The following is a 27,725-nucleotide window of genomic DNA, read 5'->3' as shown; positions in this document are numbered from 1 at the left end:
TCTATTTTCTATTTCTTTGCCTGTCTTTTCTTTTTCTCTTTTTTCCTCTATTTCTTACTGTTTCTTTTCTTTTCATTTCCTTCCTTCTTTCTTTTTCTTTCTTTCTCCTCTTTTTCTTTCAATCTTTCTTTTCCATCCCCTCTCCCTCTTTCTCCCTCTCCCTTTCTCTGGCTCTCTCCCTCCCTCTCCCACCATGATCCCATTGCTGACTCACTTTTTCCTTGTGACTCTTCTGCCTCCAAGGATCACACCCGTAGCTGAAGGGCGGCAGTTTAGTCCGGACCCACCTGGTCGGCCAATTCGAGCTCGGGAAGGTGGAGCGTATCACGTGGATATATAGATAGGATGGGGGAGCTGAGGGGGAGGGAGATTCTTCAGGCACTTGGAACTGTCGCCCGGCTGGAATAACATCGCTACCCTTCTATCCGTCAGTGCATCAACTTAGCCATGGGGAAGCTGCTTGGACTCTGCGCGGTGGTGCTGGCTTGTATCACCATTGGTAAGAGGGACAATCCGTCGCGGTGCAGAGTTCTCTGGTTTTGCCTATGAAGACCTCATCTCCTTATCCGTCACTTCTTTTTTCTCTCCTTTTCTCATCTTTATGTTACTTTGCTCGATCTGTGTTTGTGTGTGCGCGCGTCTCTGTCTGTCTGTCTCTCTGTCTCTCTCTCTCTCTCTCTCTTACAGTCAAAACAAAAAGATCAGGTTTAGTAGCAGATCTGTAAGGCATGCACAGAAATGAGCCCCTCATATAGGAAAAATAATAGAATAGAATAGAATAGAATAGAATAGAATAACAGAGTTGGAAGGGACCTTGGAGGTCTTCTAGTCCAACCCCCTGCTTAGGCAGGAAACCCTACACCACTTCAGACAAATGGTTATCCAACATCTTAAAAACTTCCAGTGCTGGAGCATTCACAACTTCTGGAGGCAATTTTTTCCACTGATCAATCATTCTAACTGTCAGGAAATTTCTCCTGGATTCCAACTTGCTTCTCTCCTTGTTTAGTTCCCACCCATTGCTTCTTGTCCTGCCCTCCTGAATATAGTTGTTTTCTCAAAAACAGGGAGATATGTTTCAGCCAGCTTCTCCTTTTTTCACACCTTAAGTTTATTCTTAAGTTTATTCTGTCTCAGTTCCAGAGTTGATCTTAAAAGGATAACATGCCTTTAAGTTAATTGCTTATACTTTTCTTAATATATACATTTGGAAAGAACCTTATGTAGCATTGTATAAATTTTTTCTCTGCCCGCTCCATTATCACATATATTTTGAGTGTACTTTTCCTTTCCGTGCGTACTTCTTATTGCGTTGCAAACTGCGTTGCAAATTCAATAAAGCCTGAATCTTGGTTTGTGGGGAAGGGGGGGATTCAGTATATATATATAAATAAGGAAGTGAGAATATCAGTTTCACACTAAATTGATGTAGTGTTTGGTGTCACTCCTAAATAGCAACAACTGGGTATGTCTAGTTTAATGAAAAGCAGGATTAGGGGTGACATGCTGGCAGTGTTCCAATATCTCAGGGGTTGCCACAAAGAAGAGGAAATCAAGCTATTCTCCAAAACACCTGAGTGTAGAACAAGAAGCAATGGGTGGAAACTAATCAAGGAGAGAAACAACTTAGAACTAAAGAGAAATTTCCTGACAGTTAGAATGATTCATCAGTGGAACAGAAAATGCCTCCAGAAGTTGTGAATGCTCCAACACTGGAAGTTTTTAAGAAGATGTTGGATATCCATTTGTCTGAAGTGGTGTAGGGTTTCCTGCCTAAGCAGGGGGTTGGACTAGAAGACCTCCAAGGTCCCTTCCAACTCTGTTTTATTCTATTATTGTGCAACAGATTCATTGTTCTTTTTTTAAAAAAAATAAGTGAAATTGGAAACAGAACTCAGCCTAAATGTGTTTTCTCCTAGCCAAACACCCATGAAATGTGCAAAAGTCAATGAAAGACTTAATTTAGTTTTGTTTTTTTAATAAAGGGCCAACTTAAATACATCAAGGGGGGGAAATGTTTTGATAGATAGATAAATCTTCATCCCAGACCCCAAGACAGCAAATCAACTTTATAGCAAATGACCTGCGGCTTAAAATAGAACCGTGTGGGTGATCTAGTTGCAAAACCTCACACAGCCCTAATTTCAGGCAGGATGTTTTATTTGCCTCTCCCCACGGTAGTTTTGCAAATGCTGGCTTTGCCTGGTGTAGAAATAACCTTCTTGAAAATGATCGGATGATCATCAGCTCGAGTAACTTAACAACGTCCCAAAACAAGTTTCCTTGCCTGCAGGCTAACAATATTATAAAGAAACGGGCGAGATAATTAAAGAAACCTGTTCGCCCTGGGAAAAGATTTGCATCCAGAGCTTTCTTTGGCTGTAGCAACTGTAGAAAAGAAACACCAATGAAGAAACGTTGGAGCCATCAAATTTGTTTGGGTGTGGAACTGTATTTTTTATTTCACATCTACCAAATGAAAGTTGGGAGTGTACATGGAATGCCAATTCCTCAGGGAATTCCAGTCTATGTAATATACCGGTAGGCTGTGGTCCATTTGGCATGATTAATGTTGGTGAGGGGTCTCTAGCAAATATCTTCTCCAGCTTTCCTGTGGATATGGGTGTGGTCACTCCACCAGCCCTGGAGCTCCATGTGCCATCCTTTTGAAGCAACTTGCCATACCCTGTTTGTAAACAACATTCTTCTTACATAAGAAGCCTTATGATCAGTGATTGGTTTGGCTTAAAAGAGGCCCTGTGGCTTTTTGCCTCCTAACTCCAACAATTCCTACCAAAAATTCAGGATACTCCCAGGGGTGGGCTTCCAAAATTTTAGCAAGGGGTTCTCTGCCCGGTTGCTGGATAGGCGTGGCCATGGTGGGCATGTCTTAGTCAGCCTCCTGCACCACGGTGGGGAGGGCATTTTTGCCCTCCCCGGGCTCTGGAGGCTTTCCTCGAGTCTCTGGGAGGGCAAAAATAGCCTCCCCAGGCTCTGGAAGCCAGAAATGGGCCCGAACGTCTGGTAGGCCCATTTTTTGCCCTCCCTGAGCCTCCGCACGCGCCCTGAACTAAGGGAAGGGTGGGGTGGATGGGGCGGGGCCAGCCAGGAGTGGGATTTGGGGGTTCTCCAAACTCCACAGAATCTTAGCTAGAGGTTCTCCCAAGCCCCTGCGAACCCCCAGCAGCCCACCTCTGGATACACCCCAAACTTTGTCCTAATTATTCTGCTTGGGGGAAAATCTGGGGCCTGGATTATGTCCTAGACATAATTGGACACACCCAAGCCCCCATATTAAGGCAAATCATTTTCTTCAGTCTGGAATGCATCCTGGATTTTAACATCTGCAGTTTGGGGGTACACACTTTAATCTTTCCACAGGGGTTCTCTTGGAAGGGGTTATGCTTGAGATGGAATCTGAAGATTGACGATACAACAAAAATGTTAATTCGGCCAAAAGGAATGTTCTTTTTTTTTTTTTACGGTGCTTCATTCAAAAGCATGCAAATGTGAATAGATAAATAGGTACCACCTCAGTGGGAAGGTAACAGCATTCCATGCACCTCGGGGTGTAGTCATGGTGGCCATGTAACCTCAGGAATATCTTTGGACAATGGCAGCTTCCTTGGCTAATAAACAGAGATGGGCATCACGTTCTGGAGTTCTACATGGCTGGACAGGGGAAACCTTTATCTTTATTAACTAGAAGGAAACTTTATTAAATTAACAGAAGGTGGAAGGGACTTTGTAAGTCATCTAGTCCAACCTCCCGCCCAAGCAGGAGACCCTACACCATTTCTGAGAAATGGCAACCCAGTCTCTTCTTGAAAACCTCCAGGGATGAAGCTCCCACAACTTCTGAAGGCAACTTCTGTTCCATTGGTTGATCGTTCTCACTGTCAGAAAGTTCCTCCTTATTTCTAGATGGAATCTCTCCTTGATCAGTTTCCATCCATTATTCCTTGTCTGGCCTTCCAGGTGCCTTGGAAAATAGCTTGACCCTCTCCTTTTATGCGGCAGCCCCTCAAATATTGGAACACTGCTATCTTGTCTCCCCTTATAAAACAACTTCTACTGGTCTACCAGAACAGGACATTCAAGGTTGATATTTGAGAGGTCACAAAACTAATTAAAGTCAAAGAAGAGAAGGGTCTAGTGCAGTGATGGCGAACCTATGGCACGCGTGCCACAGGTGGCAGGCAGAGCCATTTGTCAGGGCTTCAGGGAAGTCACTTCCGGTTTGCTCGAAAGGTCGTTTTAAGCGTCCCAAAGGCTTCAGGGAAGCCTCCGGACGGTCCCTGAAGCCTCCGGAGGGCCTCTGGGGGGGCAGGGGAGGCTCTTTTCACCCTCCCCAGGCTCCTGTAAAGCCTCTGGAGCCTGGGGAGGGCAAAAAAAGCATCTAAAAATGGGGGGCGTGCGTTGTGCGCGCATACGCACTGGGGGGTGTCGCGCATTGCATTATGGGTGCGGCACGCCTGCACACGACCCCCCTGCGCTTCCCCCACTTGTGGCACGCGAGCCAAAAAAGGTTAGCCATCGCTGGTCTAGTGGTTAGGGCACCAGGCTAGAAACCAAGAGACCATGAGTTCTAGGCCTGTCTTAGGCACGAAAGCTGGCTGGGTGAGTTTGGGCCAGTGACTCTCTCTCTCTCAGTGCACAATGTCAGTCAGACTTGGGGGACAAGCCAGTTCCCTAAGTTATAAAAAAGCACACAGATCTCAGCACTTGCCAGAATTTCAGTGGCCCAAATACTAATCTTCAGGTTGAACTCAATGAAAACCTGAAACTAGATGTTTGATATCCCAATCAGAAACTTTCTCATCACCTATCTTTCACCACCTGGCAATCTAAATCAAGATCAAATGTTGATGTAATGAAGTGGTATGAAACTCGATTTCATTGAGGGCCACATCAGGCTTGTGTTTGACCTCAGGGGGCTGGGATGGGCGTGGCCATGGTGGCCGTGGCAGGGGGCATGTCCATGGTGGGCGTGTCATGGGACCAGTGGTGAGATTCAGCCAGTTCGCACCACTTTGGGAGAACCAGTTGTTAGGTTTCTGAGCAATTTGGTGAACTGGTTGTTGGAAGAAATTATTAAAGCAGAGAATCGGTTGTTAAATTATTTGAATCCCACCACTGCATGGGACTTGTGTTGGGGGCACCTGTGGTGGCCAAGTGCTAAGGCAGGACTTCCCTGAGACCCTCCCTCATTCTCATTATAATCTTCCTTCCTTCCTTCCTTTTCTTCTTTTTCCTTCCCTCTTCATTCTCCTTTCTTCTTCCTTCTCCCCTTTCCTCATTTCTCCTTCCTTGCTCTCTTCTCATCTTTCCTTTTTTTTTCTTTGTCTTTCAGCTTTCCCTTTCTCCTTTCCTGTCTCTTCTTGCATGCTCAAATGCAAAAGGGGGAAACATTTCTCCTTTGGTTTTGTTCTTAGTTTGTTTTGATATCCCTCTGCCAGAAAAAAAAACGGAGCGGGGGGGGGGTGCGGTCTCCTGCAGCCATCTGCCAGGGAAAACAGAGTGCCGCGGGGGGGGGGGGCGCTCAGCTCCCACTGAGCTCCGTTTTCCTTAGCAGAGGCACCACGGGCTGGCCCTTTGCTGTTTCCAGGCCGGCCCTACCCCTGTTCCTGTTTGACACCCCTGTTCTAATTCATTTACCATATTTTATGGAGTATAAGACGGACTTTTTTCTCTCAAAAAAGAGGCTGAAAATCTGGGTGCGTCTTATACACTGAATACAGCAAAAAAAATTGCCTCCCAAAACCCCGCTCCCTTCACCTAAATGGCCGTGCAGAGCTTGTAGGAGGCTTTCAGAGAGCTCCTGGGGGCTGGGGAAGGGAGAAATTAGCAAATAATCTGTCGTTGTTTGCTCAATTTTGCCCCACCATCCCTCAGGAGCACTCTATAAGCTTCCTAAAGGCTATCCATGCCCTTTTTTATTTGTTTTTGGGCCCACCCCAGCCCCTCAGGAGCACTCTACAAGCCTCCTAAGGGCCATTCATGCCCTTTTTTTGAGGAAAAAAAAGCGGGCCCATTTTCATGAACAACGGGGCGTTTTTGGGAAGTTTGCAGAGTGCGAAAACTTTTTTTTTAATTTGCCTCTTCAAAACCTTGGTGCGTAATATACTCTGGTGCGTCTTATACTCCGAAAAATACGGTATATTGCTATTTTTGACATTGCAAGCCACCTAAAATCACTTGACTTGATAGCCTCGAGTTTGACGCCCCTGATCCAGGAGTGGGTTCCGGCAGGCACTACTGCTGGTTCGCTCACATGCCTGCGTATGCGCTTTGCACGCACATGCACAGTGCAATAAAAATTGTTCTGCGCATGCGCAGAAGCAAAAAACGAGAACCGGTTCCGGGGGCGTGGCAGGCCTGAGTTGTTAGATACTTGTACTAATTACAGTGGTTTCCACCAAGGTCCACAGAGGTTTAATCCTATTGGTTGAAGGGTCTGACAGCTCCCTATAAAAGGGCTGCTGTCAGACTGAACCTTCGCTGGATTGTTCTCACTTGTTGTTCTTAATAAAGAGCTGTTGTAACCGTAAGCCTGTGTGTGCCTATCCATTACCCGATCTAACATGAGTCACTGCCAGTTCCAGCGACCTAGGCCGCCAAACCACTACCAGTTCGACCCGAATCGGTCCGAACTGGTAAGAACTCACCACTGCCCTGTTCTAATGCTAAGAAGGGTTAAGAGGCAACACTCTTCTGTACGGAATGTGCCGAGCTGAGGTTCCTCTTCCCTTGATAAGGATTGCAGTTTCTTCATGTCAACTGGCAAGAGAAATGGGATTATGGTATTATTTACTGTGTAATCACTGGCTGGGGAAGCGTTCACCTTGCCTCTTTTTTAATCTGAAGTCAGAGTTACTGTATCTAGAAAGTTGGCCACTCCCGTTCTCCTCCAGCGATTCCAAGGAAAATCATTGTTTTCAACCATTCAAGTAGAAACTGTGAAAACAGCAAATTGTTTCCATTCACCAGTGATGAGAAACAGGTGGGGAGCAGGCAAAATTTAGATGCCACCACCCCTGAGCCATGAATGATTGTTCCAGACCCGTGACTGATATGAATAAGAGGGAAATCAATCAATGTCTACTTTGTTCTTCTACCATTGTACTGTGGGGAAAAACCAGAATACATTTTGCTAAACCATTACATTCTTTTCTTTCTTCAGTGTAAATAGGAGCAAACCTTTCACCAGGTCTCAACTGAAATGTAGCAATGCAGGTGGTCCTCGACTTACGACCGCAGTTGATCTCAAAATAAGTGTAGCTCCATGTGTTTTGCGCCACTTTGCAACTTTTCTTGCCCCATTCGTTAAGTGAATCACTGCAGCTGTTAAATTAATAGCACAGTTGTTAAGTGAAACCGGTTTCTCCATGGACTTTGCTTGTCAGAAGAATGACCCCGGGACATGCTACCGTCATAAGTCTGAGTCCATTGCCAAGCATCGGAATTTTGATCATGTGACCATGGGGATGCCGCAACGGCCTTAAGTGTGAAAAATGATCATAAGTCTCTTTTTTCAGTGCCGTTGTAACTCTGAACGGCCACTAACTGAACTCTTGCAAGTCGAGGGACCACCTGTATAGAAAATGTGCTGCTAACTTAACAACTGCAGCGATTTACTTAACAACTTTGGCAGGAAAGGTAGTAAAATGGGGCAAAACTCACTTCATCACTGTCGCACTCGGCAACAGAAGTTTTGGGCTCAATTGTGGTCGTAAGTCAAGGACTCCCTATATTTTAACTCTTTTTATTTTTAAGTATTTTATATTTTTGTTTTTTATAAAAATGTAAAATCAATGCGAGAACAGTGTGGCACCTGGGTGCCATACATTCAAATACAAATGAAATTGCTCAGATTAAACATAATTATCACATTCAATCAATGTATTTTTAATAACAATACACATTTATATTAGGTTGCAGTCTATCATTATTCAAATATTCCACATTTTCTCAGGATTACTTCCATTTTATAAAATAAAAATGTATACATTAATACTCCCCTTATTTCTATCACTTATTCTAGCTTTTAATTATGTCACCTTTTATTAAGAAACTTTTTTCTTTCTTTCCTGTTGAAGGAGGTTAGCACCCACGCCTCTCCTAGAAAGTGAAATATTCTAGGAAATATTAAAAAGGCAGAATATTATATTTCCCAGTGTTGGAAGAAATGTCCTTCTGGGTTCAGTTCCAAGTGGGGAAAAAGACACTGGAAACATGGAGGCTGCTTGGAAAGATGGTTTGATGGTGGACAGGATCACATGGCTTGAGTTCCTGAACCGAAAGAGGGGATCGTATGCTTCCAGATGTTGGGTGAAGAAAAGAGGGGAAAGAAGGGGCTTCACAGGTTTTTTATACTATGCCCACCTCTCTGTTTCCTGTTCCTATGTAAGAAATGTATTCTGATTGGTTGTCAGACTCTCATGGGACCACGCAGGGGCAACTCTCTAGGCTGTGTTTTGAGTCCAGGTTTGGTTGAGCATTGCTTCTTCCCAGGTGCCCTATGGTGAGATGGGCTAATACTATCATGCCTTAATCCCATCACCCTGGAGCTGAAGAGGGGAAATCTTTGTTATGTAGAATAGACTGGCTCGGGCATTTTAATGGCCCACTGACAAAGGTGGGGGCTATTAAGAGTGAGTCTGTTTCCTGCCTAAAAACATGTTTCTCCATTTCTGATCCAGGGAAATATAATATTCTGCCTTTTCAATATTTCCCAGGATATTTCATTTTTCTAGGGGGGGGGGGGGTTAACTTCCTACACCAGGATGAGAAATGGAGAAACATGTTTTTAGGCAGGAAACAGACTCACTCTTAATAGCCCCCCCTCCCCACATTTGTCAATGGGCCATTAAGGCCTGGGCCAGTCTATTCTACATAACGAAGATCTACAGGCAGAGCCATAATAGGAATCCCAAAGCCCTTTGGGATCACCACCTAGCAAGGCTCAACCAAATTTGGACTCAAAGTACAGCCTACAGGGTTGCCCCTGTATGGCCCCATGGGAGTCTGGACAGCCAATCAGTGTGCATTTTTTGCCCAGGAGCGGGAGGCCTCGGGGCAGAGCCCAACAGAGGGCATAAAGCCCAGGGACTCTCAGGAAATCGGCTCTCTGTTTTTCCTTCTTCAACATCTTCGAGGTATGCATCCCCTTTTTCCCCCAGGACCTCAAACCATGTGATCCTGTCCGTTAAAACCTTCTTTCCAAGCAATTTCCATAAATCCAGTGTCGTTTTCCCCACTTGGAACTGAACCCAGAAGGACATTTCTTCCAATACTGGGCTTCTAATCATGTCACCTGCCTGAAAAGAAAAGGAGAAGAAGAAAAGAACAGGGAGAGAGGGGAGGTGGGGAAGCAACTCAAAACAACAACAGAAAAAGGAATCACCCACATCATCCCTTGCCTGCTTAATTGCTGTGCTTTAAAAGAAAGAGAGGAAAAAGGGAAATTATTTTAACTCTTCTATGGATTTACCCAACCAAACCACTCCTGGTTCCCACCCTTACAACAGGAATGCCATCACTGTTCTTGAAAATCTTTTACACCTCTGAGAAGAAGTTTCATAAGTTGCATTTTTCTCCCACACATACACAACCTCTCCAGCCCGTTTTTCACTTCACAAAGCAACACCGCTTGCTTGCTTGCTTGCTTTCATAACTTTCATAAGTGTGTTCACACCACACCTGATTACTTGTTGTCACTAACAAGTTTAAAAGCCCCATCATAGAGTTGAGTGAATGTCTTTTCCCCAAATTCGGCAAAGCTGTATGTTTACGGATGATTCAGACACATAAAATCCTACCCTCCCTTTTTTTTTCTCCTTGGCTCCTCACTGTGTGATTCTTTTACTCCCATTTAATGAAATGTATTGGTTCAGTCCTTCCTATTAGACGCAGCCACACCCTGCTCTTTGACATTTTTTAAAAAAATAATATTTATCTTCACTCCTGTGGGAAATGGAAATAGACAAGTCAAAGCAGACCATCTTATATGGATTAGAAGATGTAATCAGAGGATTACAAGAAGCCCATGTCTAATCCTGTAGAGATACAATACAATAATACAATAATACAATAGTAGAGTTGGAAGGGATCTTGGAGGTCTTCTAGTCCAACCCCCTGCCTAGGCAGGAAACCCTATACTGTTTCAGACAAATGGCTATCCAACATCTTCTTAAAGACTTCCAGTGTTGGTGAATTCACAACTTCTGGAGGCAAGCTGTTCCACTGATTAATTGTTCTAACTGTCAGGAAGTTTCTCCTCAGTTCTAAGTTGCTTCTCTCCTTGATTAGTTTCCACCCATTGCTTCTTGTTCTACCCTCAGGTGCCTTGGAGAATAGCTTGACTCCCTCTTCTTTGTGGCAACCTCTGAGATATTGGAAGACTGCTATCATGTCTCCCCTAGTCCTTCTTTCTCTTAAGCTAAACATACCCAGTTCCTGCAACCGTTCTTCATATGTTTTAGTCTCCAGTCCCCTAATCATCTTTGTTGCTCTTCTCTGCACTCTTTCTAGAGTCTCCACATCTTTTTTACATCATGGCGACCAAAACTGAATGCAGTATTCCAAGTGTGGCCTTACCAAGGCATTATAAAGTGGTATTAACACTTTACGTGATCTTGATTCTATCCCTCTGTTGATGCAGCCTAGAACTGTGTTGGCTTTTTTGGCAGCTGCTGCACACTGCTGGCTCATATTTAAATGGTTGTCCACTAGGACTCCAAGATCCCTTTCACGGTTACTACTACCGAGCAAGGTACCACCTATACTGTACCTGTGCATTCCGTTTTTGTTGCCTAAATGTAGAACCTTACTCTTTTCACCATTGAATTTCATTTTATTAGATAGTGCCCAATGTTCAAGTTTGTCAAGATCCTTCTGTATCTTAAGCCTTTCTAGATGAACTGCTAGATGTCAGGATTCCAAGTAACACCCCCAACGAAAGACGACTCCGAGGCTTGAGTTTCCTCAAAGCTCCATTTTATTAGAGATGTCATATTGGCACATCTGAGAAAACCTGAATCTGAAAGCTTCCACGTTTTCCCCACCCAAATGAAAGTCCAAGCCCCTGCCCAGCACCCACATGTCCAATCAGGCACCATCCAAAACTGGAGATGCCTCCCAGTCACACCATCGCAGCTACAGGGCTAGGTGTCCTTGACTCTTTGAGAAAAGAATGTTATTATGACTATATATCTCCCCTACTCTATATAATCCCCCCTCCCATTTCCCCACAGCATTAAATGTGGCAGGCCTGAAGGCCCAATGCAAAAGATGGCTTCCAGGCCTGACACTAGAATAGTTATTTTGTCTCCCAAGGGAAGGCTGGGAATTGTAGTTCTCAGAGGCGGGGTTATCTTGGGATGTTCCTTCAGCTATGCTGGCTGGGGGATTCTGGGAGTTGAAGTCCACAGAATGTAAAGTCGCCAAGGTTGAAAAACACTAAGCTAATTCTTTCCAAAACTACTATTACCAGGATCCTTTAATCATGTGAAGTTTTATGAAGTCTTGACGTAAATAGCTATCCAACCTGTTCCAACTAGCTGGCTGGCCTAGTTGATTCATAGTCCCACTTTCAACCTCCTGGCAAACACCTTACTTTGGGGTAGTTTTTTAAGGGTGATTTTTAATTGTTATCTGAATTTTAATTTATTATTGTACAGTGCATATCTTACCTCCTCCGTTTATCCATGTATATCTATCCATGTATATCTATATTTTTGTATTTACATTGTTTTAATATGACTGTACACCGCCCCGAGTCCTGTTTAGGAAAGGGCGCGGTCTATAAATTAAAGTTATTATTATTATTATTATCGAGATCAGGGAACAGAAAAGGCTAAGAAAGTCACACAGGTAGACCTCAATTTACCACAGTTCATTTAGTGACCGAATTTACAAGGGCCCTGAAAATAGTGACCTATGACCATTTTTCACACTTACGACCCTTGCATCAGTTGATTTACATTCAGATTCTTGACCACTGACTCATATTTATGGCAGTCCAAGAGGTCATTTTGCGACCTCCTGACCTGCAAAGTCAATGGAGAACCCAGGTTCACTTAACAGCCATGTTACTAATTTAACAACAGCAGTGATTCAATTAATACCATGTGTGGCAAGAAAAGTCGTAAAATGGGACGCTTAACAAATTTTTCACTTAACAACATAATCGTGGTCATAAATTGAGGACTACCTGTATTTGCCGTAAAAAAACAAAACCTGGAGATTAGGGCATGTTTGTTATGGCTTTTGGGAGGAAGATACAATCATGGAAGTACAGGTAATCCTAGACCTACGATGACAATTGAACCCAGAATTTCTGTTCCTAGGCAAGGCTGTTGTTAAGTGAGTTGCGCCCCATTTTACAACCTTTGTGCCAGAGTTGCTAAACGAATCACTGTGGTTTTTAAGTAAATCACGTGGTTGTTAAGCCAACCTGGTTTCCTCCATTGATTTTGCTTGTCAGAAACCGACTAGGAAGGTTATAAATGATGATCATGTGACTCCGAAATAGTGCAACAGTCATAAATACATGCCAGTTGCCAAGCCCCCGAATTTTGATCACATGATACTGCGGCAGTTGTAAGTGCAAAAACCAGTCATAAGTCACTTTTTTCAGTGGCGTCGTAACTTCAAATGGCCGTGCAATGAATAGTTGTAACTTGAGGACTACCTGAATTGAGTTTTTGTACACCAGGGGTGTCAAACCTACATCATCACGGCGGTGTCATGTGACATACCATGACTTTTTTCCCCATCACTGAACCAGGCGTGGGCGTGGCCAGCGCATGACGCATCTGGCCCACAGGACACGAATTTGACACCCCTGTTGTAGACCTTTTGATGGACGCATTTCAGTGGGTATACTGATTTTTATACATAGATGGGTGGGTTTTTTTTCAGATTGAGAAATAATATCTGTGACCTATGTTGTTACAGAATTAATAATATGAAGCTATTCTTCAAAACCATCTTCATCCTTAGATTAATGCCCTAGATCAGGGATCTCCAAACTTTGGCAACTTTTAAAACTTGTGGACTTCAACCCCCCCCCCCCCCCGAATTCCTTTGGCTGGGGAATTCTGGAAGTTGAAGTTCACAGGTCTTAAAGTTGCCAAGTTTGGAGACCCCTGCCCTAGATGGATTGAACTAATTAAATAATTTAGAGGACATCCCACTCCAAGGGACTTTGAACAGTCTTTTTTGTAAAAGCAAGAATGCAAAATCAAAAAACAGATCCTAGACATCTAGAAGACAGAAGGCTAGCCAAGATAGGTTGGTTCACACCACAACGTACAACAATATATCAGGGGCTGCCACAAAGAAGAGGGAGTCAACCTATTCTCCAAAGAGGATAGGACAAGAAGCAATGGGTGGAAATTCCTCAAGGAGAGAAGCAACCTAGGAGAGATCTCCTGACAGTTAGAACAATTAATCAGTGGAATGACTTGCCTCCAGAAGTTGTGAATGCTCCAACACTGGAAGTTTTTAAGAAGAGACTGGATAACCATTTGACTGAAGTGGTGTAGGGTTTCCTGCCTGAGCAGGGGGTTGGACTAGAAGACCTCCAAGGTCCTTCCAACTCTGTTATTCTAATATGTGAGCTACAGACATGCAACAGTTACAATTTGAACTCTGGAAAATATTCTGAAGTACCCTTGGTACCACTGGTCTGTAAGATCCCAAAGGAACTGTGCTCTCTGTTAAGTTTCAAGGTACTGCAAATAGGTGTGGTGTCTGCTCTCTTTTGTGGAATCTGCTCTCCTTTGCATTCAGAAGAGACTGAATCCAAAGCACTGCACAGTTGTAAGGCTAAGCATAGTTTTAATCTTGATAATGTGGTGGTGTTTTCATATACAATTGTGCAAATCCACGCAAAAAAGCTTGCGGGTTGACGTATTACATGAACTCAGAACATGGGTTAAATTAGTCATCAGGATAAGCCATATAATAGGAACCCAGCCCCTGTAGACCTGTTTTTTCAGCTGTGCAATTATGACACTGCAGAATCATCTTCAAGATCAATTCTGCACCCAATTAAGTAATTAAAAATTTATTTTTTTAGTACGTAGGATCATGAAGTTGGATAGAACTGTCTAGCACCACTCAACTCCTAGAGCAGACTCAGACCACCAACCCGGCAATTATTTCCTAACCTCTAGTCTAGGGCAAAAGAGTTCAAATCTTCTTTCATCTTTGATGTCTGGAACATGGCTGGCATCTTGATGTCTATCTACCCCTTCCTTCCCCCAGGGGTGGGCTGCTACGGGTTCACTCGGGTTCGGGAGAACCCGTAGCTAACGTTTGGACAACCTTCCAATCCCACCCCTGGCTGGCCCTGCCCATTCCACCTCACCCCCTCCCACCCTCTCCGCCCCTCCCAGGAGTCTCCACGCGGCCTGTTTTGGATGCGGGGTAAATGCAGGGCCTGCGCGGAGGCTCAGGGAGGGAGAAAAACGGACCTCCCAGAAGTTTCAGAAGTCCGGACCCTGGGGAAGATGAAAATCCCCCCCCCCCCGGCTGCCATGATGCAGGAGGCTGGCTAGGCCACGCCCATCATGGCAACGCCCACCTAGCAACCAGGCAGAGAATCCGTTGCTGAAATTTTTGTAGCCTACCCCTGTCCTCCACCCCCGTAGTTCGTTGGCAAGCTGAGAAGCGAAAATAGTTGCGACAGCAAAAGCGTCTTTTGAAGCTTGACAGACAGAAGATTGGAAGAACAAAGAAGAGCGAAAACTAGAACATGGCTGAAAGGCATAGAGCAGTGGTTCTCAACCTGTGGGTCGGGACCCCTTTCACAGGGGTTGCCTAACACCATCGGAAAACACATATTTTCGATGGTCTTAGGAACCGAGACACCAATTTTATGTTTGGGGGTCACCACAACATGAGGAACTGTATTAATGGGTCGTGGCATTGGGAAGGTTGAGAACCACTGGCATAGAGGGATAACAGTACAGGTAATTTTCAATTTGCAACCTCAATTCGTGTTCTCTAGCTTGTTGGTTGGGACATTCCCCAACGAAAACACAGATCCAGCAGGATGTGGAGGAAATCCTTTTGCACACCCATTTCCTCTTCGAGGGGGAAGTGGGGGGGTGGGAGGGAAATAGTGTGTGATCAGTGTGATCACTGTTACAGACTTCTCCTGGGGACCAGAAGCGACCTGTATGCTCCCCCAACTGTGCAAGCCAGCCTCCTCAGCTGATTCCTTCCTCAGAAGGAACAAACAAACCATTTTAATTTTCCTAGTACAAAAAAGGTGACTTAAGGCGCTGCTTATTTATTTATTTTTTTCCTGAAAACAGAAAAAAGTGGTGTGACCAACTCGAGTTCTCTTCTTCCTCCCATCTCATCTTTCAATCTGAGCATGCACAAACAGAGATGAATAACAAGCTGCCTGAGCAAGCAAAAAAAAGCAGTTTCAGGGCCCTTGGGAAGTTTGTTTTCCTCAAAAAGCTGTGGTTTGCAGCAGTGTTATTTTTTGTTCCTGTTTTTCCAAATTTTGCTCCGGCAACGCTTGACGGGCTCCAACACGCCCCCCCCCTCCAGCTCTGTTTGCTTTGCTCCAGGAGAGAACAAACCTCATGTGTGATTCTTGCTGTAAATGTACTTTAGGCATTTGTCTGTCTTCTATTAACAGCAGTGAAGATTTGGGATTTTAGCATTCTTAATTTTGAGGGCAGATTTTCTTGGCAGAGCAGCAAAAATGGCAGGCAAACTTCCATTGTGGGTTGTACTCTGCAAAATATATAAACTGGGAGGAATAGAACCAGTAGGTTTTTATTCTTTTTTTTCCCCAACAGCAAATATTATGAAAGAATCCGTGGGAGATGATATTGTGGTTATAGCTGAAGAAAGAACTATTATAGGACCCGAAGGTGCTTTTTAAAAAGGCAACTGGGCTTCCTTTGTTTTTTCTTGAAGACATTTCACTTCTCATCCAAAAAGCTTCTTCAGCAGAACTGAAGAAGCTTCTTGGATGAGAAGCAAAATGTATTCAAGGAAAAACAAAGGAAGCCCAGTTGCCTATGAAAAAGGCACCTTTGGGACAACTATGAACTGGATGACTGAGAATCTCCGTAGACATTTAACGATTACAGGAAGAAAAATGTTGCAGTATTAGGACTTAATTTCTCGTTCATTTTCTACATAAGCATAGATGCAAAATCTATGCAAAATATATAAACTGGGAGGAATAGAACCAGTAGGTTTTTATTCTTTTTTTTCCCAACAGCAAATATTATGAAAGAATCCGTGGGAGATGATATTGTGGTTATAGCCCGTCAAGCGTTGCCGGAGCAAAATTTGGAAAAACAGGAACAAAAAATAAAACAAATACTGAAGAAAGCAGTTAAAACTGTGAAAAAGATAGGATAATACCACTGTTATTCCGAAAACATAGACAAAAATCCCAGCGTAATAAACTCCAAGCAGATGTAATTTTACATAGTTAAATATAAATACATTTAGAGCTGCTGTTAAAAAGATCAAAAGCCACTTCTTTAAGCTCTTTCCTTTCTTTCTTTTCTATTTTCTTCCTTACTTTATTATTTTTCCTACTTTTCTTTCTTTCTCTTCTAATACTGGTATTGTTTTTAAGCTTCAAAATGCCTTCATCTGTTTAAAAAAAAAAAAAACTTCAAGCAGCAGAATGTTAAAGAGGCATTTATATCATGATGTGTGTGGCAGGCCTGAAGGCATATGCAAAATATGGCTTCCATCTTTTCTGTGTTCCTGTGTTTGCGTGGGGAGCAGGGAGTTGGAAGAAAGGCTCTGTGTGAATTCCTTAGTGCTGATTGTGTTGCAAAATGCCATCAAAATTGGCAGGCGATATTGTTGGCCCAGACTTGTTAACGGTCTTTTCCAGGCATGGGGGGGTTCAGAGGAAGACAGAACTGTAGATCAGGGCAGCAGTATAAAACTCCCATGCTTAAAAACAGTGAATCACAAAAAAAAGCCTACTTCTATAGAAATTGTTAGGTGGCAGAAGTTTCCCCGAGCCACTGAGATGCCAAAGAGAGTGAGATTCAAGAGGAGGCGTGCAAAAAGTATCCGCTTTTGTTTATGGCCATAGCAAAAGCTGGGTGACAAAATTATATCCAAAACATACAAACAAAATGCATGCAAGGAATAGCCATACTTCTGCAGGAGTGGCTCAGAGTATTATATACATTTTACGCAGATGGAAACAAAGTTTACCCAATCAGAGACAAAGATTCGTTACCAACATGATCTTTAAAGCGTTTCTTTGTGTCTCTGTCAGCTGCCCCTTGGCCAAATTGTTTATTCGGCAGAATGCTTTCATGATTTATGAGGCATGAAAACTCCCTATTCTGGTTCCTTTATCTATGGGGGTTGCTATTCCTGGGTAAAAATTTCTTCTATATTTTTAAGAAAATGCCTAGCTTTGAAGCCAAGTATAGAAGCGAGACACAGCAGTGAGATAACAAACTTTGCACTAATGCCAACCAGTATTAAGGTTACAATTTACTAAGCTAGAATTAGTTCCTAACAACTAATTTCTGAGAGTATACAACAATATAAGCAGAAGCCAATAAGAAAGCTTAAACCCTAAGAAATTATTTCCAGCAGTATCAAATATTGGTTTAATCGGTAACAATTGTATAGTAGCATAAGCAATTCATAATAAAAACAAATAGCCAATATTGATTCATATACTCCTTCAGAATCCTAGAATCACAGGGCTGGAAAGAATCTTAGAGGTCTTCTAGTCCAACCCCTTGCCCAACACAGATGACCTTATATCAGCCTGGGCTGTCCAATCTTTCCTTGAAAACTCCCAGAGATAGAGGTCCCACGATTCCGGGAAGTAAGCTGTTTCATTGATTAGCAATAGCACTTAGACTTATATACCGCTTCACAATGCTTTACAGCCCTCTCTAAGTGGTTTTACAGAGTCAGCAAAATGCCTCCAACAATCTGAGTCCTCATTTTACCCACCTCGGAAGGATGGAAGGCTGAGTCAACCTTGAGATTCGAACTGCCAAATTGCAGGCAGCCGGCAGCCGGCAGTCGGCAGAAGTAGCCTGCAGTACTGCACTCTAACCACTGTGCCACCGCGGCTCTAATTGTGGATTAATTGTTCTCACTGTCAGGAAATTCCTCCTTATTTCCAGATCTCTCTTTAAGTGAGAGCCATTGCTTCTTCTCCTGCCCTCTAGTGCTTTGGAGAATGTCAATCCACTCTTCTCTACGACAGCCTCTCAAGTAATGGAAGATTATTCTCATGTTCGCCCCCCACCACCCACCCTCCATCCCTTCTCTTCTATAATCTAGACACACCTAGCTCCCTTAACTGTTCATCATACATCACCCCCTAAGCCCCTTGTCATCTTTGTTGCACTTGTCTGAATTGGTATAAGGCTGTGATGGCAAACAGGTGACACACGGAGCTCTCTCTATGGGCGTGCGAGCCGTCACCCCAGCCCAGCTCCACCACACATGTGCGCACACCTCCCGCTAGCCAGCTGATTTTGGGGTCTCTGCCTCACATGCATGAAGGGAGTGTGTGTGTGTGTGTGTGTGCAGCGCCCCTAACCCGCCCCATAGCCTGTTTCTGGTCCCAGGAGGCTGCAGAGAGGCCTGCTGGACTCAAAACAGCTCACATGCGCAGGGGGTGGTGCGTTTAGGGGGGGGTGTTGCAGGCGCATTGCATTATGAGTGTGGGCACACACACACACACTTTCAGCACGCAACAACAAGGTGGTTAGCCATGACTGGTATAGGGTTTCCTGCTTGAGAGAAAGCAAGGGGGTGGGACTAGAAGACCTCCAAGGTCCCTTCCAACTCAGTTATTCTGTTATTAATCTGCTTTTCTCTGCACTCTTTGACAGAAATTTCTAGGAGCCCAGAAATTCTATAGCCTCGTTATGTTTGTGGCAAGGTGGCCATTCAAAAATGAATTTCATGGGCACATTTGCAAATTTAAAATGGCTATTATTTTAAACTGGAGCTCGGTATCTCTCATCTTCCCGTCTGTATTTTGATTTGCCTGCTATTCTGGAGCTGCTAACTGGGTGGGCCACAAAACCCCTCTTCTTAGGGTTTCCAGCTGAACTCACAACAAAACAAACTTCTCGTAAAAGGATTTGATTTGATTTGATCACATCCAACCACCCTGGTACATGGATTCTTCAGTAGCATCTGGTTAGCCACTATAGAAATGCTCACAAAATATGCTGACTCGCTAACAATTCAATTGCATTTTAGCCCAATTGGGGGAAGCCATTCTGTGTGGCCTCTGGGCTCTGCCAACTCTGAAAATGTGAGTGGAGGGAAACACAATAAGGCAAAAATAAATCAAGTTCAGTTTCAAGTCAGTTCAATTCTGACCAGCTCAAGGTTGATTCAGCCTTCCATCCTTCCGAGGTCAGTAAAATGAGAACCCAGATTGTTGGGGGTGATATGCTGACTGTAAACCTCTGCAACTATGAAGCAGTATATAAGTTTAAGTGTGATTGCTATTATCCCCCCAAAAATGTTGTCTGCCCGTAGTCCAAAAGGTGCTTTTTCGGGAGGTAACTGGGTTTCCTTGTTTTTCTTTGGAAGACATCTCACTTCTCATCGAAGAAGCTTCTTCAGCTCTGACTGGGATAGTGGGGAATGGAAGGATTTATATTCCTTGCAGACAAGCTGGTCATTTGCATCCTTTTAGGGGCTCATTGAAGCACTTGGAGATTTATCTGTGTCCTCAGGTTCACCTGAAGAAGTTCTCCTGGTTCATGCAGTCTTCAATTTTTCCTCTGGAAATCCATTCCTACTCCCAAACCATTCAAAGGGGTGTTCATCCCAAATTGTATAGCTAAAAAACTGAGGACACAGGTAAACCTCCAAGTGCTTCAACGACCCTCTAAAAGGATGCAAATGACCAGCTGTCTGCAAGGAATATAAATCCTTCCATTCTCCCACCATCCTGTCAGAGGCGAAGAAGCTTCTTGGATGAGAAGCGAAACATCTTCAAAAGTAAAACAAGGAAGTCCAGTTGCTCCTGAAAAAGCACTTTTGGCCCAACCATGGCCTGGATGACTGTAGCTTTTAAACTGGGGGTAATTACCAACTTCTCTGGTTATTAACAAGGGGGTAATTACGAGATATCCTGAGGGTAATGATGTAATGTAATAGCTTGTTTGTGAGTCAAGGATCTAGTTTATTATTGTGGCTGCCAAGATAGTGGTGTAAAACAACCGAGTCTAAGCTGTTTAGTGGGGATAATGGCATTACCTGAGCCTGAGAAAAGGGATAATCAAACAGTTTAAGAATCACTGCTGTGATTTCTTCATAGATACATAATGTCTACATCTATCTCCTTAATTTGCCTTTTTGTGAATGTGCAATTATGTCCACCTTGGCATGTGTCAAACAATCAAAAGTTCTAGCTCTACTTGATTGTAAGGTTCCATTAATGAATCGTGCATGCCTGAAAGTACATCTCTCTCTCCCCCACCTCACTTTACAGGCCTCCACATGTCGTGTTTTCGCCCTCCCAGGCTCCCAGAAGCACTCTGCAGTGCTCCGTATGTCCCTTTTTTGCCAAAAACAAGCCCATTTTTACTAACAACGCACCCATTTTGGCCCGCAGAGTGCTTCTGGGGGCCAGGGAGGGTGAAAACGTGATGCACGGAAGGCTTGGGAGCCCAAAACCAGGCTCATTTTTGGCAAAAAACAGACGTGCGGAGGACTGCAGAGTGCTTCCGGAGGCCAGGGAGGGCAAAAACATGACATGCAAAGGATTTGGGAGGCCAAAAACACCCATATTCAGTCTTTAAGATGCATCTAAATTTTCAGGGAGGGGGGAAATGCATTTTGTACTTTGAAAAATATGGTATGTCCGACTTTAGGGCATGGTGCTCATCTCCATTTCTTGGCTGAGGGAACCACGGTTGCCCAAAGACAATTTCTGTGGTCATGTGGCCAGCATGCTTATACGCCAAAGGTTCGCGGAATGCCGAAGTGGTACCTATTAATCTACTCACGTATAGGTAGGCAGGAGCACAATTCTAGCCTTAATTATTATTATTTTAATTAGGGTGGCATCAAAGGTAGGCCCAGTATTGTGAATTCCAGCTTGAATTGATTTCATCTCCCTCCTTTTTAAAATTATTTTTTTTAAAAAAAACTTTTCCTTTGCATTTCAGGATCTGCTCTTCAATGTCTGCAGTGTAAATTCACCATTTTTGGTATACCCTGTCACACTTCAACTGTCACCTGTAAGAGTGGAGAAGTTTGTGCTGTCATCAAGGGAGCTGCTGGTAAAGATTTTCCTTCTTTTCTTTCCTTTTTTATTTCCTCCCTGTCTTCACCTCGGCTGTTTACCCTAGGAACTTTATCAAGCATAATTTTGTTTCTTGGAATAATATTCTGAATAGGTCCTCATATACAGTAGTATAACCTATATGTAGTTATGCAGTTATATGTAGTTATATGTAGTTAACTATAGGTAGTTGTGGAATAAACAACCCTTGGTGCAGTGGTAAAATTCAAACATTTTTACTACTGGTTCTGTTGGCGTGGCTTGGTGGGCGTAGTGTGGCTTGGTGAGCGTGGCTTGGTGGGCGTGGCAGGGGAAAGAAACTGCAAAAAAACTCACGTGAAGTGTTAATACCACTTTATAATGCCTTGGTAAGGCCACACTTGGAATATTGCATTCAGTTTTGGTCATCACTATGTAGAAAAGATGTGGAGACTCTAGAAAGAGTGCAGAGAAGAGCAACAAAGATGATTAGGGGACTGGAGACTAAAACATATGAAGAACGATTGCAGGAACTGGGTATGTCTAGTTTAATAGAAAGAAGGACTAGGGGAGACATGATAGCAGTGTTCTAATATCTCAGGGGTTGCCACAAAGAAGAGGGAGTCAAACTCTGAGGGCAGAACACGAAGCAATGGGTGGAAACTAATCAAGGAGAGAAGCAACCTAGAACTGAGGAGAAACTTCCTGACAGTTAGAACAATTAATCAGTGGAACAGCTTGCCTCCAGAAGTTGTGAATGCCCCAACACTGGAAGTCTTTAAGAAGATGTTGGATAGCCATTTGTCTGAAACAGTTTCCTGCCTAGGCAGGGGGTTGGACTAGAAGACCTCCAAGGTCCCTTCCAACTCTGCTATTGTATTATAAAATCTCGATTCCCTCCCCACTCTGCGTCCAGCCAGAGGTGGCATTTGCCAGTTGTCTGAACTACTCAAAAATTCCGCTACTGCTTCTCCAGAACCTGTCAGAACCTGCTAGATTTTACCCCTGCTTGGCTGTCCTAATGAACATCAGGTAATGCATTAAAAATGTTCCATTTTTGTCCATCTGTTCAACCATCTTTGGTCTGTTTAAGACCAACAAAGCCACCTTAGACTATTCAAGGAAAAACCCACTCGGGTTTTGAGTATTTTAAACTCAAGTGGTGTGGATTTGCAACATTTGGCAATATCTTCTTCACACGCATCCATCCCCCCCCCTTTGGAATATCTTCTCCCCCAGAGGTGGGGCGGACCCCCACTCTTCTGGCTGTTCAGAAGAGTTTGAAGATCTGAGTCCACCAACCCCCATAGGACTTGCAAGCTCTGGATTGGCTACACCAGAGGTGTCATTCAGCAGGTTCTGACCAGTTCTGGAGAACCGGTAGGGGAAATTTTGAGTAGTTCGGAGAACCGGTAGATACCACCTCTAACTGGCCCCGCCCCCATCTATTCTCTGCCTCCCGAGTCCCAGCTGATCGGGGGGAATTGAGATTTTGCAGTAAACCTCCCCTGGAGTAGAGAGGGAATGGAGATTTTACAGTATCCTTTCCCTACCACCATGATGGCGAACCTATGGCACGCTATTTTTCGCCTTCCCCAGGCTCCAGAGGCTTTATAGGAGCCTGGGGAGGGCAAAAAGAGCCTCCCCCCCACCGGAGGCTTTAGGGATTGTCCGGAGGCTTCCCTGACGCCGTTGGAACGCTTAAAACCACCCTCCGAGCAACCCGGAAGTCATTTTAAGCGTTCCGAAGGCTTCAGGGAAGCCTCCGGACGGTCCCTGAAGCCTTCGGAACGCTCAAAACAACCCTCCGAGCAACCCGGAAGTCACTTCCGGTTTGCTCGGAGGGTGGTTTTAAGCGTTCCGAAGGCTTCAGGGAAGCCTCCGGACGGTCCCTGAAGCCTCCGGAGGGCCTTCGGGGGGGCAGGGGAGGTTATTTTCGCCCTCCCCAGGCTCCTATAAAGCCTCTAGAGCCTGGGGAGGGCGAAAAAAGCATGTAAAAATGGGGGAGGGTCACGCGTTGTGCACACATGCGCACTGGGGGGGGTCGCACGTTGCATTATGGGTGCGGCACGCCTGCACACGACCCCCCTGCGCTCCCCCCACTTGTGGCACGCGAGCCAAAAAAGGTTCACCATCGCTGCCCTACCACACCCACCAAGCCACGCCACAGAACCAGTAGTAAAAAAAATTGAATCCCACCACTGGGCTAGACCTTTTCCCTGCCTTTTAAATTTTAATTATTCTAGTCTTGTTTTATTTATTTATTAAATGTATATGCTGCCCATCTCCTCGATAAGAAAACTCTGGATGGCTTAGACAGAGAAAAACAATTATAATTTTCAAACTATGTAAAAAAAAACCTTCGTACAATCAAGGAGACAGACAGCATGGGGACGAGGTCTTCTTAAATACCTCTCTTTTTGCTGTATATCTCCATGCTTTCTGTCTCCATTTCCACCCTATTTATGCTTTGGTCCTTTGCCTCCGCATTGTCCTAATGTTGCTAATGTTAATGTTTTAACTTTTAACACCTAATGTTATTCATGTTTCTAAGCATTCTAATTCATTTATATTGCTACTTTTGACATTGCAAATCGCTTGATAGTGAGATTGGCAGCATATAATTTCCAATTTTTATGATTTTGAGCAGCTCAGAGTTACCTCCAGTAAGAAGGGCTACCTATAAAGTTTACAAATAAATAAAATAAAATAATAAAACAAAGCAAAAACAAAATAAATGGAATAGAAAATAAAATAAATAGAATAATTAAAATAAATAAGTAAAAGTAAAACAAAAGAAAAATAATAAAATAAAATCATCATAATAAAATGAAGTAAAACAAAAGAAAAAATAATAAAATAAAATCATAATAAAATATATAAAAATATTAAATAAAATAAAATAAAGTAAAACAAAATGTAATAAAATAAAGAAAAAAATAACAAAATATAATAAAATAAAAATAAAATATAATAAATATAAATATAATAAACAATATAATAAATAATATAAATAATATAATAAATAATATAAATAATATAAATAATATAATAAATAAAATAAATAAAATAAATAAAATAAATAAAATAAATAAAATAAATAAAATAAATAAAATAAATAATATAATAAATATAATAAAATAAATAAAATAAATAGAATAAAATAAATAAAATAAAATAAATACATTTATACCATCCAGAATCATTCTGTGAGTATTGGGAAACAGCAGGGCAGGGAGGAGAGGTCAAACAGAAAACTAGCCTTATGCTCAGTGGTGAAATTCATTTTTTTTTACTAACAGTTCTGTGGGTGTGACTTGGTGGGCATGGCAGGGGAAGGATATTGCAAAATCTCCATTCCCTCCCCACTCTGGGGCCAGCCAGAAGTGGTATTTGCTGCTTCTCCGAACTACTCAAAATTTCCACTACCGGTTCTCCAGAACCTGTCAGAACCTGCTGGATTTCACCCCTGCTTATGCTTTTGGAGAACTATTCAGGGATTCAAGTCTAGTCCCCCGGTTGACCCCTCTTCCCCCCCCCCCCCGCCTACCTATGAGTTTGGAACAATGAGTGAGATGGGTAGTCTGTAACGTTGATATATCAAACGATCAATCAACTCAGCTTTGCGTTCTCCCCTATGTGTTCCCAACAATGCAACAACAGGGTATTGTATAGGTGGCAGGGAACGTTATCCATCCATACCTCTCACCCTATGTCTCTTTCTTTTTATGTTCCACCTAGCTGGTCAAAGTTTAATCATGAAGAAGGATTGCGTCGCACAGGCTAAATGTGACAGGAACGATACCGAGAGCTATCTGGGCGTCAAATACGTCACCACCTACAGGTGTTGTGATGGCGATTTCTGCAATTCGGGGGCCACCTTGCCCTCTGCTCACATCTCTCTGCCCATGCTTCTGGTCATTGGAGGCACCTGGCTCCTTCGCTTCCTCTAATCCTTTTTCCAGAAAGGAGAGAAAACGCCAGCGCTGGAAGATGCTGAAGATTAAGCCTGCGATCCTCCTACATTTTTTACCTGAAAGTAACGTCCATGGAACTCCAGTCATGTAGAGGATTGTACTTTTATCCTATCAAGCACTGTATTAATTAGACACTCTCGCCTTTCCTTTTTATTCAAAAATGCATCTGTGGCTTAATGAAGGCGTATCCTCTATTTTAGAGCATGTGAATGAAGCTTTAGGAGTTGAAGCTGCCTTAATCTTTCTCCTCCTCCTTCTCCTCCACCACCCCTTCTTTTTTCATTCTCTTCTACCTTTTCCATTCCTTTTCCACTTAATTTCATCCTCTGCAAGCTTATCTTTAAAACAGGGTTGGAAAACTAGTGTCAGACCAACTACAAGTCCAATAGTCCCATCTAGATCACCGACAAGGAATACTGGTCCCCATCTCCCTTAGGCCCCTTTTAAGCTTCTTCACCCCTTGAGATTTTACACTGCCTTCCTCCTCCTGTACTAAAAACTTCCGCCTAACCTGCTCTGTATAATTTCTTTTTTTACTTTCTCAGCCTACATGCTCAAGGTTGGGTTTCCTCTCCAATTATCTCATTTCATAGGATTTCTCCCAACTATGATCACCAATTCATGCCTTTTTCCTCTCGTTCTGCCAACATTTCTCCTGATGACAGTCTCATGTCTATGAGGGAGATAAGGCAACGGAGGATAAGTCCCCTCAATGCAATTCCTCCACACACACACACACACCACGCTTTCATCCCACCCCGCATTCCCTTAAAGAAATACGATCTGTGGCATCCCTAGACATATTTGGCAGCAGAGAGAGAGAGAAAGAGAGAGGGAGAGGGAGAGAGGGAGACAGAAAGAGAAGGCTTCTGAGGCAATCAACCCACTGGCTGGCTGATGAAAATATGCCAAGAGCTGCTATTTTGGGCTGACCCCCGAGCTAGTTATGCTTTAAAGGCCGCATGCATAACATTCTGCAGAGGAGGGGCTCTGTTGCCTGCTCTTGCACACATCCCTTCAGGCCGGAGAGTTGGATTTAACCCTCTATATGCCGACATTTCAGCCTTTGTCCCCAAAATCTGCAGGCAGTTTTCTTGCATCTGTACGCAAGGGTGGGATTGAAAAAATTTAGCAACCAGTTCTCTGCTGGTTGCTGGGTGGGTGTGGGTGTGGGTGTGGCCATGGGGGCGTCGCCTACTCGAGGCTTCCTATTTCCACATCAGTTTGCCAATTTGTTTTAAAGTCAACGTTTGTGTATACCTTTGCTCTGAATATATGGATTGACATACACACTTTCTCCAGTACAGTACAAGTTTTTTTTAAAAAAAATACACATAAAGTAACAAGGTTTTTTTTTATGATGTAATACATTTTTATACATACATTCTCCATATGTGTACATCCTTAGGGTTTGTTTGGTTTTTTTTTTCTTTTTTTGAGTTGTGAAAACAACCATTGTATTTTTGCATTTTTTATATTGCACTAAATCAGGGACCCTCAAACAGCAATTACTCCCGCTCGAGGGATGGGGTCCTTCAGGCACTTAGCTTGGCTGCCTGTTTAGTAGCTTCAGCTTGAGTGAGCGGTGCGCGAAACTTCAGCCGGGCTCCTCAAAAGACAGAGTTTGCAGGGTGCCGATCTAGCACCCGGGTGGCTACAAAACAAACATTCATTCTTGGCCATCATTTGAGATTCCTAGCTGCAATGGACAGCAAGCCTAGGGTTGACCCCGGGTACTTCTCTCCACTAACAGGCAGCCAAGCTAAGTGCCTGAAGGACCACATCCTGTCATTAATTCATATTAGTGGTCCCCCCTATTTAAAATTATGAATTAAGTGGTCCCTGAGGTCCGAAAGGTTGGTGATCCCTGGTATAGATGAGGTAGAAGAAAGGATAGCTGGAACAATGGAAAGATCTAAGGCAGGGGTGTCAAACCTGTGGCCCTAGGGCCAGATATATCATGCGCTGACCACGTCCATCCCCGGTTTAGCGAAGGGGGGGGAGTTGTGATACGTCACGTGACGACAATGTGATGTTGCGATTTTGACACCCCTGATCTAAGAGATGGTGTTTGTGTAAATTAAATTAATATCATTTTCTTTTGGACCTTTAATTTCTTTTGCTTGCTACTTTTTTTTACTTTTCTGCACTTTATGTAACGTGGCTTACCTTGGAAGGGAACAGAGAGATTGATGTGCGTATATTTACTTTTTAAAAATGTGCTTTCAAACAATGATAAAAGAAACTAAACAATGATAGAACTTCCATAACAAAAATTAAACAATCATTCTGGCTACTTTTTAAGTTGAAAGGGAAAACCTAAGTGCACCATAGTTCTAAAGAAGATCTATTGGCTGTATGTTTATTCCTTCTTACCTGGAAGCAAGTTCCATTTAACTTAATGGGTCTTACTTCTAAGTACGGTAGATATGTATACGTGTATTCTGTAAAAATAAACATGAGTCTTCCACACA

The 27,725-nt window shown here is 43.3% G+C and overlaps 1 protein-coding gene across 1 annotated transcript; it reads left to right on the top strand.

Moving 5' to 3' along the window:
• The first annotated feature begins 341 nt into the window (after positions 1–341).
• Positions 342–27,725, top strand: LOC309383990 (sperm acrosome membrane-associated protein 4-like). Its single transcript, XM_081937107.1, has 3 exons — positions 342–499; positions 21,180–21,293; positions 25,016–27,725. The coding sequence occupies exons 1-3, from the start codon at positions 448–450 to the stop codon at positions 25,225–25,227; spliced, it is 378 nt and encodes a 125-aa protein (XP_081793233.1). The 5' UTR covers positions 342–447; the 3' UTR covers positions 25,228–27,725.

The sequence above is a fragment of the Natrix helvetica genome, assembly GCF_964273705.1.
Source record: "Natrix helvetica genome assembly, chromosome: 1".
Classification (NCBI taxonomy): Eukaryota; Metazoa; Chordata; class Lepidosauria; order Squamata; family Natricidae; genus Natrix; species Natrix helvetica.
Note: the sequence above shows the minus strand (reverse complement) of the source record. Positions and strands in the feature narration are given on the sequence as shown.